Genomic DNA, 12514 nt, shown 5'->3' with positions numbered 1-12514 from the left:
TTCAATTCAAATAAGCTTTATTGGCAGGACCAAATACATGTTAGCATTGCCAAAGCAAGGAAAACGGGAAGGGGGTAATATAAAGGGGAAGGGGGGGGGGTAATATAAAGGGGAATGGGCATAAGTCTGTGAAAGTCCTCAGTCTCTCATGTACCTCTCAGTCGGTGACACGCTGTCACATATTGGGCAGCTATCTTCGCCATTGGCTCCTCTTCTCTTCTCCTCTTCTCTCTCTCTCTCTCTCGATCTATCAATCTATCTCTCTCTTTCTCTCTCTCTCTCTCACCCTATCGCAATCTCTCTCTCTCTCTATATCACACTCTCTATTTATATATATATATATATATACAGGGCTCAAAATTTCAAGTCCTGAGCTACTAGCCAGGCCTCAAGAGTTACTCGCCACCAGTTGCCCTACCTAATTCATACACTGCCCTGCGTCTAATTGCACCCGTAAACACACCCTCGTAGATTATGGAATGGAATGACAATGTTTTATGCAGAATCAAGTTACAAAATTAAATATTACCAACAACAACTTCAACAAAATGGGACAGGGCACTGGGGGCAGACCAGAGGGACAGGGCACTGGGGGCAGACCAGAGGGACAGGGCACTGGGGGCAGACCAGAGGGACAGGGCACTGGGGGCAGACCTGACCTTTTATTCAGGCTGGCAGAGAGGAGAGGACCTGCAGCACAGCGGGAGGGAGTACAATCCAGCGCTGAGATCCACACAACTGCACAGCCATTGACACCATAGCACAGCGCACACTGACAGCGCACAGCACACATTGAGACCAGTCTGTTCACAGTGCTCAGGCTAAACTGTTGGACACTTACATAGAGCACAAGGAGAAGAAAACTGCACAAACTAGAAGGCTGCCGCTCTCATGTCAGGGCAACTTTCAGTGAGCGCTGCACCGGAGTGGTAATTTTTGCAATCCTCCACCTCACTCATTTCTTTCTGCTCTCCAGCTACATTGGTCGAGGCCCGGGGGAGGGGGGCAGGCTCAGAGAGGTCATACTATTGGGTCCCATGGCTTAATGAGAATTATAAGGAGAGCACTTGTGTACTGCTCTGCCTGTGCGCGGCTCACCAGACTACTACCGCCAATCTCATCGGGACTCTAAGTGTAGGCACAGATTGGAGGGAGATTTGGTCATGCAGCCCTGTCATCACTCGCCCCCAGCTTAAATCCACTCGCCTAATGCTAGTAGGCGAGTGGAAATTTTGAGGGCTGCATATATATACATCACTCTCTCCCCCTCTCTAAATCCCCCCCCCCTCTCTATCCCCCCATCTCTCTCTCCCCCCTCTCTCTCCCACCCTCTCTCTCTATATCAATCTATCTTTCTCTCTCTCTCTCCCTCCCTATCGCAATCTTTCTCTCTCCCCCTCGCTCTCTCTCTCTCTCACTCTCTCTCCCTATCACTCTTTCTCTCTATCACTCTTTCTCTATCTCTCGCCTTGCAACAGATGAGTTTTATGTCAGCATTTTTTTAAGACACTGAACCACAGTATGCAAACAGAACAAGAAAGCCATTTACTTAAGTTTGTTTCCTCTGAAAGTAGGGAAACCTTTGATTCTGTAAGACAGCTAGATAACTAGCATTTTTCAGGATGACGGGTCAGCAATTGAAAGTTCAATTTCATTAACATCCTTGTTCTGCTCTGAAACGATCTTCATGTATAAATGGTTTTATAATTTGCATTCAGGATTTCATGTAGTTTCTAGACTACAGATTGTCCAGTTTGAACCTTGTTACTCATAGGTGCCAAAATTGAAGAGCACTCACCTTATCATTACCAACAGACTTGAATTCTGAGACTATGAAAGCCACCAGGTATGTGGACATCTTTGGAGTTTTATCAAATACTGTGACCGACCATGGTTGACCATCCAAGGTTTCAGTGGTTGTACCTAGAAGATAATAATTGCATTAACAAATAAGCAATTACTAAGCCTAAGACATTGGAAGAAATCATGATATACATGGAAGTTTCAATCTACTAAAATAATTATATAATAATTATGTAAAATAATAAATCACAATTTATTTATTTATTTTTCTTGGCCTAATGTTGAACACTTTTTTTAGGACAAGTGTTCCCAAGTACTTCTCTACCTACTATGGCTGTCAAAAGTCATTGTAGCATCACCTGCATTTCTTGTGAATGTGGCATAGTCAGCCTTACAAAGCTGCTCCCTGTTATTGTTCCCAGGTAGTTAATGAATGTACAGTATCTGCTTAAATGTTGCATCTTTAGGTATACTAAGCAAATACAATATAACATCTCTACTAATCTCTGCACTCATTGGGGTCAATTTACTAAAGCAAATAGGCTGTTCACTTTGCAAGGGAATTTGCACTTAGCTAAAGGAGAATGTGGATTTGCCTTCTGCCTACCTATCAACTGGTTTAGAGTTACGCACCAATTATGTCTATGCCATGGGTTCCTGTGGCTCAGTCTGCCTGTGCTGGAGCCATAGATTTCTACAGACCAGTCTTCCTCTGGAGGTTGCTAGAACAAATTCTGCTCCTCGGATACGTAACCACTGTCATCAATGATCTTTTAGCTATCTGTAAGGGGGAATTCTTCACACTTGCCTCAATTAATGTACCGTATTTTCCGGCGTATAAGACGACTTTTTAACCCCTGAAATTCTTCTTCAAAGTCGGGGGTCGTCTTATACGCCCATAACCTAATATGCTTACCTTATCCGTGACATGCAGACCGCGGCCGTCCATTTTTCAAAAGCCGCGTCTCCTCTTTCTGCTGTTCCGTGATAGGCGGAACACTCAGCTTCCCAGGAGACACTGGGCTAGATTCACATAGATCAGCGGATCTTTAGATCCGCGTGATCTATGTGATTTAAGATCCGCTGCCGCAAGTTTGAGAGGCAAGTGGGTAATTCACAAAACACTTACCTCCAAACTTGCGGCGGCGGATCGTAAATCCCCCGGCGGAATTCAAATTCCGCGGCTAGGAGGAGTGTACTATTTAAATCCGGCGCGTCCCCACGCTGATTTAAATGCGCATGCGCCATCCGCGATTTTTCCCGGCGTGCATTGCTCCCACTGACGTCCCTAGGACGTCAGCAGTTTCGGCGCGAGCGTAACTTGCGACGAGCGGGTTCGAGAATCGGCATACGCAAACGACAGAAAAAAAAAAATTGACGCGGGAACGACGGCTATACTTAACATTGGCTGCGCCTCATAGAAGCAGGGGTAAGTATACGCCGGGAAAACCGCTACGTAAACGTCGTAACAACACTGCGTCGGGCCCGCGTACGTTCGTGAATTGGCGTATCTCGCTGATTTACATATTTTTCGGCCATTTTTAAATTGCAGTTAAGATCCGACGGTGTAACACAGTTACACCTGTCGGATCTTAGGCATATCTATGCGTAACTGATTCTGTGAATCAGTCGCAGAGATACGACGGCGTATCAGGAGATACTGTACACCGTCGTATCTCTTTGTGAATCTAGTCCACTGTGTTTAGTGTTCCACCTATCACGGATGCCCTCTCGTCTGAGACCGAGGACGAGAGGGCATCCGTGATAGGCGGAACACTAAACACAGTGTCTCCTGGGAAGCTGAGTGTTCCGCCTATCACGGAACAGCAGAAAGAGGAGGCGCGGTCTGCATTTCACGGATAAGGTAAGCAGTCACACACTGAGGCATGTAATTGGGCACAGTGAGGCATGTTGTGGCGCACAGTGAGGCATGTAATTGGGCACAGTGATGCATTTAATTGGGCACAGTGATGCATGTAATTGGGCACAGTAATGCATGTAATGGTGCACAGTGAGGCATGTAATGGTGCACAGTTTGGCATGTAATGGTGGCACAGTCTGGCATGTAATGGCACAGTGAGGTGAGGCGAGGCATGACTAGTAGGAAGGGGGTCGTCTTATATGGTGAGAATATCCCAAAACCAACATTTTAGCTGGAAAATTAGGGGGTTGTCTTATACGCCCAGTCGTCTTATACGCTGGCAAATACGGTAATTAATACATTAGTTAATTAATTAATTAATTAATGTCCAATGAGCTGTAGATAGTTATTGGTAGGGGTTCCCTGAGACCAGAAAGTTTTTTTCAAGGGTTACTTCATGTTAAAAAAGAAAATGTTGAGAATGGCTGCTACCGACATTCTTGAACAAATGGGTAAAGTGAGCTGATGGAAGATAGAAGCTATAATGCACTTGACAACTTTAAACAGCAAGTATAGCATGTGTGTCATAATACTCTACACCACACACTCCCTCCATTGTATTGAGCTCAGTGCAGCTACCGTTTTGTCTATTGCATATCTGTATGCTAGTGCCTAGAATGGTCAAATACTCTGTGACTTACTGATGGCATTCATATTGGAGAGTGCCACATAGGTAGGCTTGTATCTGAGAGTGATGTTAAAAGTTGCTTTCATTGCTGGCTCATCAAAGCATGGGAATGCCTTCCTTGCGTCAGGGGCTTGCATTTGGGTGGTGGCGATATATCTGGCAACAAAAAAGACATTAGCTGGAAAACCATCTACTGTACTGCTAGTTCTCAATTTCACTTATATTCAGTATATATCTTTACAGTCACACAAAATGATTAGTGCTCAACCAGTTTCTGTGATAAGCCCCGTACACACGGTCAGGCTTTTGCCCGGTCAAACTCACATCGGAATTCCGACAGAATTACATTGGAGTAAAAGAGAACATGTTCTCTATCTAACCTCCGCTGGAATTCCTTGGAAAAAAAGTCTAATGGGGCGTACACACGGTCGGGCTTTCCGATGGAAAAAGTCAGTCCGGCTTTTTCCATCGGAAATTCCGATCGTGTGTACAGGGCTTTAGAAGCATACGTATCTGAGAATTTCTGGCACCCAGTCAGTCTGAAATATTCTAAGTTAATGATCAGAAAATCCTAAAATTTGGGTGGGACTATGTTGCAGGTTATGACATGCAGATTGCACACCTGTACCTTCACTTGGTCACACCTTACTATCGAGGTGCAGCAGGAAAAAGCATGTTTTTTGTACACATTAATATACCCTGTGTTGGGCAGCCCATTCAAAATGAATGGGCTGGTATGGATGGACCTTATTGGTCCAGAAATCATAACCTACACCTTTTTTTTACCGCACATGTTAGTGCAGCGCACCTCTGCCGGCATGGTGCTTTGGGGTGCCATTCAGACTGAACTACACTACATCACACCATCAAGAGTAGGGTGCAGCATCTCAGCCTATTGCATTAGGGTGTGCACCCCAAAGCTCAAACACACATGCATGTGTGTGTATATATATAAACAGTAGAGCAGTGAACAATGTCAGTAGGGCAGAGGCTGGTTAGAACTTTTTTAAATGTTATTATTTTTTACAATAATTTATTATTATTATTTTTGTTTTTTTACAATTTTTTTTAGGAGTCTTATTGGGGGACTTTGGTGAAATATCAGAGGTAAACAGACCCCATAATGTCTCACTTTTGAAACAGAGAAAGGGCCTAAGAACAGAGATTCCCCTGTCCCTTTCCCCCGTGCCAAGCAGCAGGGGGAATCTGTGCAGCACCACATGATTAGGGTGTGCCCAGGCACACCTGGCACACCCTGTGCACACGCCTATGCGCTGTAGTAATGCACAAGGGAATGCTTGCATTTCCACAACACAATAGTGTAAACAGGGATTCAAGAATGATTCTGCAACATAACTCATTTCACTGAAACCAAATCTATGTTTTGCCTAGATTTAGTTATATATCCTCTTTACCACCGAACTTGTTTTTCAGATTCGGTGTTTACAAGACTAAAACTGTTTTTTTTGCTAGAAAATTACTTAAAACCCCCAAACATTATATATATTTTTTTCTAACACCCTAGAGAATAAAATGGCAGTCATTGCAAAACTTTTTGTCACACCGTATTTGCACAGCGGTCTTACAAGCGCAGTTTTTTTGGTAATAAAGATAACATTATGCAGATTCATAGTTATATTTATAGCTATGCTCATGAAATTATGCTGTTTGGAAAGCTAAATTCTTATTCCACAGCAATCATATAATATTTTATAAAACTACTTACTTGGTTACACCATCTTCCACATATTCACTGCGGTAAAATCCTGCCAGATCATCTGCCAATTCTCCAATAAATTCTGTGTGAAGCCGATATGTTTTACCAGTTTGCAGATTCTCAGCAAGATGCAGCACCAGGTAGTTGGTCCTCACCACTGTCTCTACTTTGTTTATGGTGAGATTTTTACCCGCATCATCCTGAAGGACACAACTACTGTAGTTAAGTTTGTTGCTGTGGATAATAACAACATTGGTGGTCTGATTACATCTGAAGTGGGCGACACTTTTTCCATGAAAGACAAATAGTCCTTGAGCATTCTTCTCCAAGACAGGTTTGAGGTCAACATCATAGTGATCAGGTATCAGACTTTTTGGAAGCCGGTATTGGTCCCAAAGTTCATTTGATGCAGGTGTGGTAGGTTTCGTAGTAGTGGCAGTACCGGTACCTGTACCAGTGCCGGTAGTGGAGGAGGTGCCTTGGGGAGCTGCACTTGTGGGTCCTCCATTTTCTTCTTTTTTATTATTGGATATTTCATTAGAGTAAACTACCGCCAAAGCAATGATTGTAGCCACTGCGGCTATGGCAAAAAAGATGGTAACAAAGGCAACAAGCTTACTAATGTAGAAGCCCTTTCCCATGGTGTCGGTAGGAGATGCCACAAGAACAGGGGATGGAGATGTAGCCCTTATATACTCTGACAAGCCAAGAGTTTTTACTGCAGTACAGTTACCTGGTGAAACATTAACTTTTTGGGGCAAAGGCCAAAAACAGAGCAACCTTATTGTCTTTGCAAATATTCAGCTTTTGCTGTGTGCATTGAGAGATCAAACCGTGAAAATAAAGCTGATGTGAAAAGTACACCTAAAAGAGAAAAAGGCACTTTATTACTTTTTTTTTGGTCAAATTACGAAATAAAGCTATGCATTTTTCAATTTCCTTAAAGTATATACTGTGTATTTTTTATAGTTTATTAAATATAATTTTTCTACACATATCTATGAGGGGCTTGCTAAACTATAGCAGACCCCGACGGGTCTCCCTGATTGGTCCTCTTTCCATTCGGGTGAACAGGAAGTCAGTGCACACGACCACTCAGACAATCTCACTACTCAATCACCAGAGAAGGTGTGTCTTTCTGTTCTTTAAGGCTTGAACTTGGTTGGAGTGTAGGGAAGCTTTGGGCTACTCCTTAATTTAGTGTGCAAAGTAACCAGAGGACACTCTGTTCTGTCTACTCTCTTAAGGGAAATCTCCTTCTTGGCATTCACTAGAAACACAAGCAATCCTGGGGCTCCCAGCACGGCAAGTCCCAATTCAGCAACCCAGACAAGGTCACATAAGGGGTTAAACGGCAGTTACTAGCATTCTATTTCCAGGCCTCTACTCACAGTGTCCCTAGATACTTGGATACCTGTTGTCCAATGTCGGCTAGACATTTCTCCTGTAAATCTCCAGGCCTGATTTTCAGGGAGCCCCCTTTATTTGTCTCCAACTGCTTCCACAAAATACCCCCCCCCCAGCTCTCACTGAGCTGAGACTTGGATGAACTCCTGACAAATCCTCCCCCCCATCAGCTCCGATTGAGCTGGGACCTCAATGAACTTCTGTTAGCTTCAATTATCCTGCCCAGCAGTCCTTCAGGTTGGGATCTTCACCACTGGACAAGAACCCTGCTGCTCCAGGCCTCAAACTATTTAGGCCCAACCAGTGGCCCAGGGGCCACATGTGGCTCGCGGAGCCCTCTAATGTGGCCCGCGACCTCCTGCTCTGACATGGCTGGTTGAGTCATAGACCTCTGTTATTACCTACGGTTTGGTGCGCTTTCAGAAAGTGCACCACACCTGCAGGATATAATAGAAGTCTATGGCAAAGTGCAGCTAACCCGCAGGAAAGCCACAAGTGCACTGCTCTGCGCCCATGGTGTGGGTAAAACACAGCGCATCAGTGTGAAAGCAGCCTTAGGCCCCTTTCACATGATCGGTTCGACCCAATCAGACCCTCCATTCACCTCTAGGGAGTGGAAAATGTAAACAGACGTGTGTCCGTTTACACCAGGCTACCTTTAATCCGATCTGCTAAAAAAACACAGAAAGGGCAGATCGGAGGGCCCATGGAGTCGAGTGGGCTGTGCCCGTCTCCGTTCTGCATATGGGTAGTGTAGCCCACGACCAGTTACCCACGACCCGTGGCCCGCGACCGGTTACTAAGCCGCTTAAGTGGCCCTCGCTCTTCAAAAGGTTGGGCACCCCTGATTTAGGCCCTTCTCAGCCACCTACTGGGCACTCCCCCCTAGGGATGGACTGAGACCACATAAAAATATAGGCCTGTGGTCTGCCTTTTTCAGCCCACTAAATTCTAGAATCCACTAGAAGGCAGGGATAAGTAGTTGAGCCTGGAGCCAGTGAAACCCAGAGCAGCCAAAAATAATCACACACTACATCGTTTACAGTGGAACCAAAAACAATACATTTACCAGAGCCTCTTTAGCAACGTATTCTAGGAGGGTGCTGCATATATATATGGATGTCGGTTCCTTCACTGAGCAGATGGAATCCATTTTTTTAGTGTCCAATATTTAGATTGTTTGTCAAATATATTTTATCTATAAATATGTAGCAGGGACCAATTATCCACTTGCTGCCTGTGCACTGCTACAGTGAGGGCCGGCTGTGCAGAATCACGTATACCTGTACCCCCACCTTCTGCTTTCCAGGTAGGGGGCACGCACCCGGCTGCGCTGTCATTGCCAGTGATTCATGACCGGGCCCATTTTATTAGCACTGATCACTGTATTAGTGTCACTGGAGATGTCAGTGGCAGTCAGTTCACACCCAGTATCAGTTAGTGCAGCAGGCAATCTGACACTGTCACAGTCCCGCTATAAGTCGCTGATCACAACAGTACTGGTATACTAGTATAAAAAAAAAATTGTATTCTTGTAGACGCTATGATTTTTACACAAACCAATTAATATACACTAATTGGGATTTTTTTTTACCAAAGACATGTAGCAGTATACAGTTTGGCCTAAATTTATGAAGAATTTTTTTTTTTTTTATTGTTTTATGGGATATGTTTATAGCAAAAAGTAAAAGATGTTGGCCCGGATTCACAAAGCACTTACGCCGACGTATCTCGAGATACGCCGCGTAAGTGTAAATATGCACCGTCGTATCTGTGCACCGTGCCCACAGAACTAGATACGCCTGAAAATAGGCGTCATCTGACCAACGTAACTTTCCTACTCCGGCGTATCTTGGGCGCATATTTACGCTGGCCGCAAGTGTCGCTCCCATTGATTTCCTATTCACATATGCTAATGAGGGAGATACGTCGATTCACGAACGTACATGCGCCCGGCACATAATATACGCGGTTTACGTAAGTCGTATGCCCGGTGTAAAGTTATTCCCCATATATGAGGCGCAACTCATGCAAACGTACGGACCAGCCGTCGTATTTTGCGTCGTTTACGTAGTACGTGAATAGGGCTGGGCGTAGGTTATGTTCACGTCGTAGGCAGTGATCCGTTGGTATCTTGGGGAGTAGTTTCGACGTGATTTTGAGCATGCGCTCTGGGTTGCGTCCACGGGAGTACTTCTATGACGCTTGGCCCATCATTTGCATGGGGTCACGCCTCATTTGCATGGCTCATGCCCACTTCCACTTACGAGGACTTGCGCCGAGGGAACCCAGCGCAGATTTGGCAGCACTGGCTTTGTGAACCCAGTGCTTGCCTCTCTGTGCTACGTCGGTGTAGCGCATATTAGATACGCTACGCCGGCATAAATATGCGCCGATGTATGTGAATCTGGGCCGTTGTGTTTTTTTTCAATTTTTTTTTATCTTTTTTCGATTATAGGGGAAAAAAATAAAAAAACCCTGGGGTGATGAAATACCACCAAAAGAAAGTTGGGCTTTGACATGTAGCAGAATACAGTTTGGTCTAAATTCATGAAGACATTTTATTTTTATTTTTTATGGGATATATGTTTTATAGCAAAAAGTTGTTTGTTTTTCAAAATTGTTGGACTTTTTTGTTTATAGCGCAAAAAATAAATGACCCAGTGGTAATCAAATACCATCAAAAGAAATCTCTATTTGTGTGGGAAAAAAATGATGTACATTTCACTTGTGTACAGTGTTGCATGATCGGGCAATTGTCAGTTTAAGTATCATAGCACAGTGTAGCAAAAAATGGCCTGGTCATGAAGGGGGATACATTTTCCAGAGGGCAAGTGGTTAAGGTATATAGGGGTGTTGTTTTCTAGCAGACCTAGTCCCTTTTTTTACTTCAATGTCTATCACTATCTACCTGTGTCTACTTGTGGATGTGATTCTCAGAGTAAGCTTTAGAATGTAGCTGTGTTCCCTTAGACCCCTTTCTCACCGAGGCGCTTTGCAGGCGCTATAGCGCTAAAAATAGTGCCTGCAAAGCACCCTGAAACAGCCCTCACACTGGAGTGGTGCGCTGGTAGGGCGTCAGAAAAAGTCCTGCCAGCAGCTTCTTTGGAATGCATTAGGAGCAGTGAACTCACCGCACCCAGGGCCAGATTCCCAACAAGGCCACCGAGGCCAGGCCTCGGGGCAGCAGTGGGTGCAGGGGCTGCGCCGGTTGTAACACACAGCAGGAGACTGCTATGTCACGGAGCTCACTGTGAAAAGTTTGGGCACGTTGTGATAAAAGTCTCGCCCTCCTCCTCGACCAGCTCGTGTGATAGAGGCAGTGTTCTGTCTATCACACAAGCTGATCTAGGAGGAGGGCGAGACTTTTATCACAGCGTGCCCAAACTTTTCACAGTGAGCTCCTTGACACAGCAGGAGCAGTAGATGCACGATGTGCGTAATGCACACACTGACTGGTGAGGCTACATTGTTTGGCACAGTAAGGCTGCAAGGATGGTGAGGGGGGCTGTAATGATGGTGAAGGGGGCTGTAATGATGGTGAAGGGGGGCTGTAATGATGGTGAGGGAGGCTGCAATGAAGGCACAGTATGGCAGCAGTGATGGTGAGGCTGCAATGAGGACACAGTAAGGCTACAATGATGGTGAGGCAGCAATGATGGGCAAGGGTTGGGGAACTTTCAGTTTTTTTTTGGCGGGGGGGCGACATTGAAGGACCCGGCCTTAGGGCGGCAAAGGGAGTAAATCCGGGCCTGACCGCACCTAAAGTGCCCCTGCCCATTGAAATCAATGGGCAGCGCCAAAAGCGCCGCACTTTGCAGGCGCTTTTAACCCTTTTTGTGCCGCTAGCAGGGGTTAAAAGCGCCCCCGCTATTGGCCGAAAAGCGACGCAAAAATTAAGGTAAAAATAGCGACGCCTGGGGCGGCTCAGTGTGAAAGGGGTCTTAGAATTAAGTGCAACAAAGGTACCCCAGTTCAATATAGGTCTCTTAGCACTTTAAGGGCATAGCACACCTGGGATTCCCGAGGTATTTTTAATAGCATAACTGTCACTACTTAATTGTCTTTTATTTATTTCATGTATTATGTTAAAGCAACACTAAACACTTAAAATATACATATATATTTAAGAATGTGTTCTTATTTAAAAAAAATTAAGTTTAACATTATACAACATATTCATACTTTACTCATAATTTCATTCATAAAATACCAATTCCCATCCCCCTCTCTCCCTTACTTGTATCCTGCCTTTCTACTTCCATTCCCTTCCTTCATCTGTTCCTCTCCTCATTGTCACACCTTCACTATCCTGGAATATTTCCTTGTACTCTTAAATTCCATCCAACTTTTCCATGCCTTTACAATCTTCCTTTTTCTATCTTCTTCACAATGATATAATTCTTCTAAATTCTTCGACCATTCCAATCCATTCTTTTAATGTTGGGCTTATTGATGCTTGCCAATGTTGTGTTATCAGGTTACTTTGCTGTGTTCTTAAGAATGTGTTCTTAAGTCAAAAAGAACCTTCAGTTGCCTTCAGCCTCCTCCAACTCACTTTTTTTTTCTTGCTATGATCTGACTTCCTGTTAGAGGGTGACTACGTTCATTCTCCATGGTCCCACTGTATGTAAGAACATAGCCGGCCTCTCTTGATCACCCCTAAAATAAACTACTGTATGGACTATGGATTGTAGCTTGCCAAACAAGACCTGTCCAAGTGAATAGGACCATTCCGCAACTACCCTGCAACTGCTTGCAATACACGTGATTGCGGTGTGGTGCTGAAGCCTTTCGAGTGTTGAAATGGGAGCACTGGGGGTGAAAAATGAAAAATGAGCAGCAAGGTAAACAAGCCCCAACAGAGACACAGACAGCAATAAAAACATGACAGTGGTTCTAACTCCTCTGCCCTCCCACGACCATTATTAAGAATGTTTTCAATGTTAGTTTCTTGATGTCAGAAGAAACTGTTAGGTCCCTTTTCACACCAGCAGAACGATCTGACCACCGGACAGGCAGACTCGATCTGACCACC

The 12514-nt window shown here is 44.6% G+C and overlaps 1 protein-coding gene across 1 annotated transcript in view; it reads right to left on the bottom strand.

The window, feature by feature from the left end:
• LOC120931217 (aminopeptidase N-like) overlaps positions 1–12514 on the bottom strand; it is a 133646-nt gene that overhangs the window by 65895 nt on the left and 55237 nt on the right. The window contains exons 2-4 of the mRNA XM_040342452.1: positions 6079–6933; positions 4366–4508; positions 1799–1923 (exon numbers count right to left, since the gene is read on the bottom strand). Of these exons, the coding sequence (XP_040198386.1) occupies positions 1799–1923; positions 4366–4508; positions 6079–6710 (900 nt within the window). The 5' untranslated portion in view covers positions 6711–6933. The remainder of the gene's footprint in view (positions 1–1798; positions 1924–4365; positions 4509–6078; positions 6934–12514) is intronic.

The sequence above is a fragment of the Rana temporaria genome, chromosome 3, assembly GCF_905171775.1.
Source record: "Rana temporaria chromosome 3, aRanTem1.1, whole genome shotgun sequence".
In the NCBI taxonomy this organism is placed as follows: domain Eukaryota; kingdom Metazoa; phylum Chordata; class Amphibia; order Anura; family Ranidae; genus Rana; species Rana temporaria.
The sequence above is the reverse complement of the archived record's forward strand: the minus strand, read 5'-3'. Positions and strand labels throughout refer to the sequence as shown.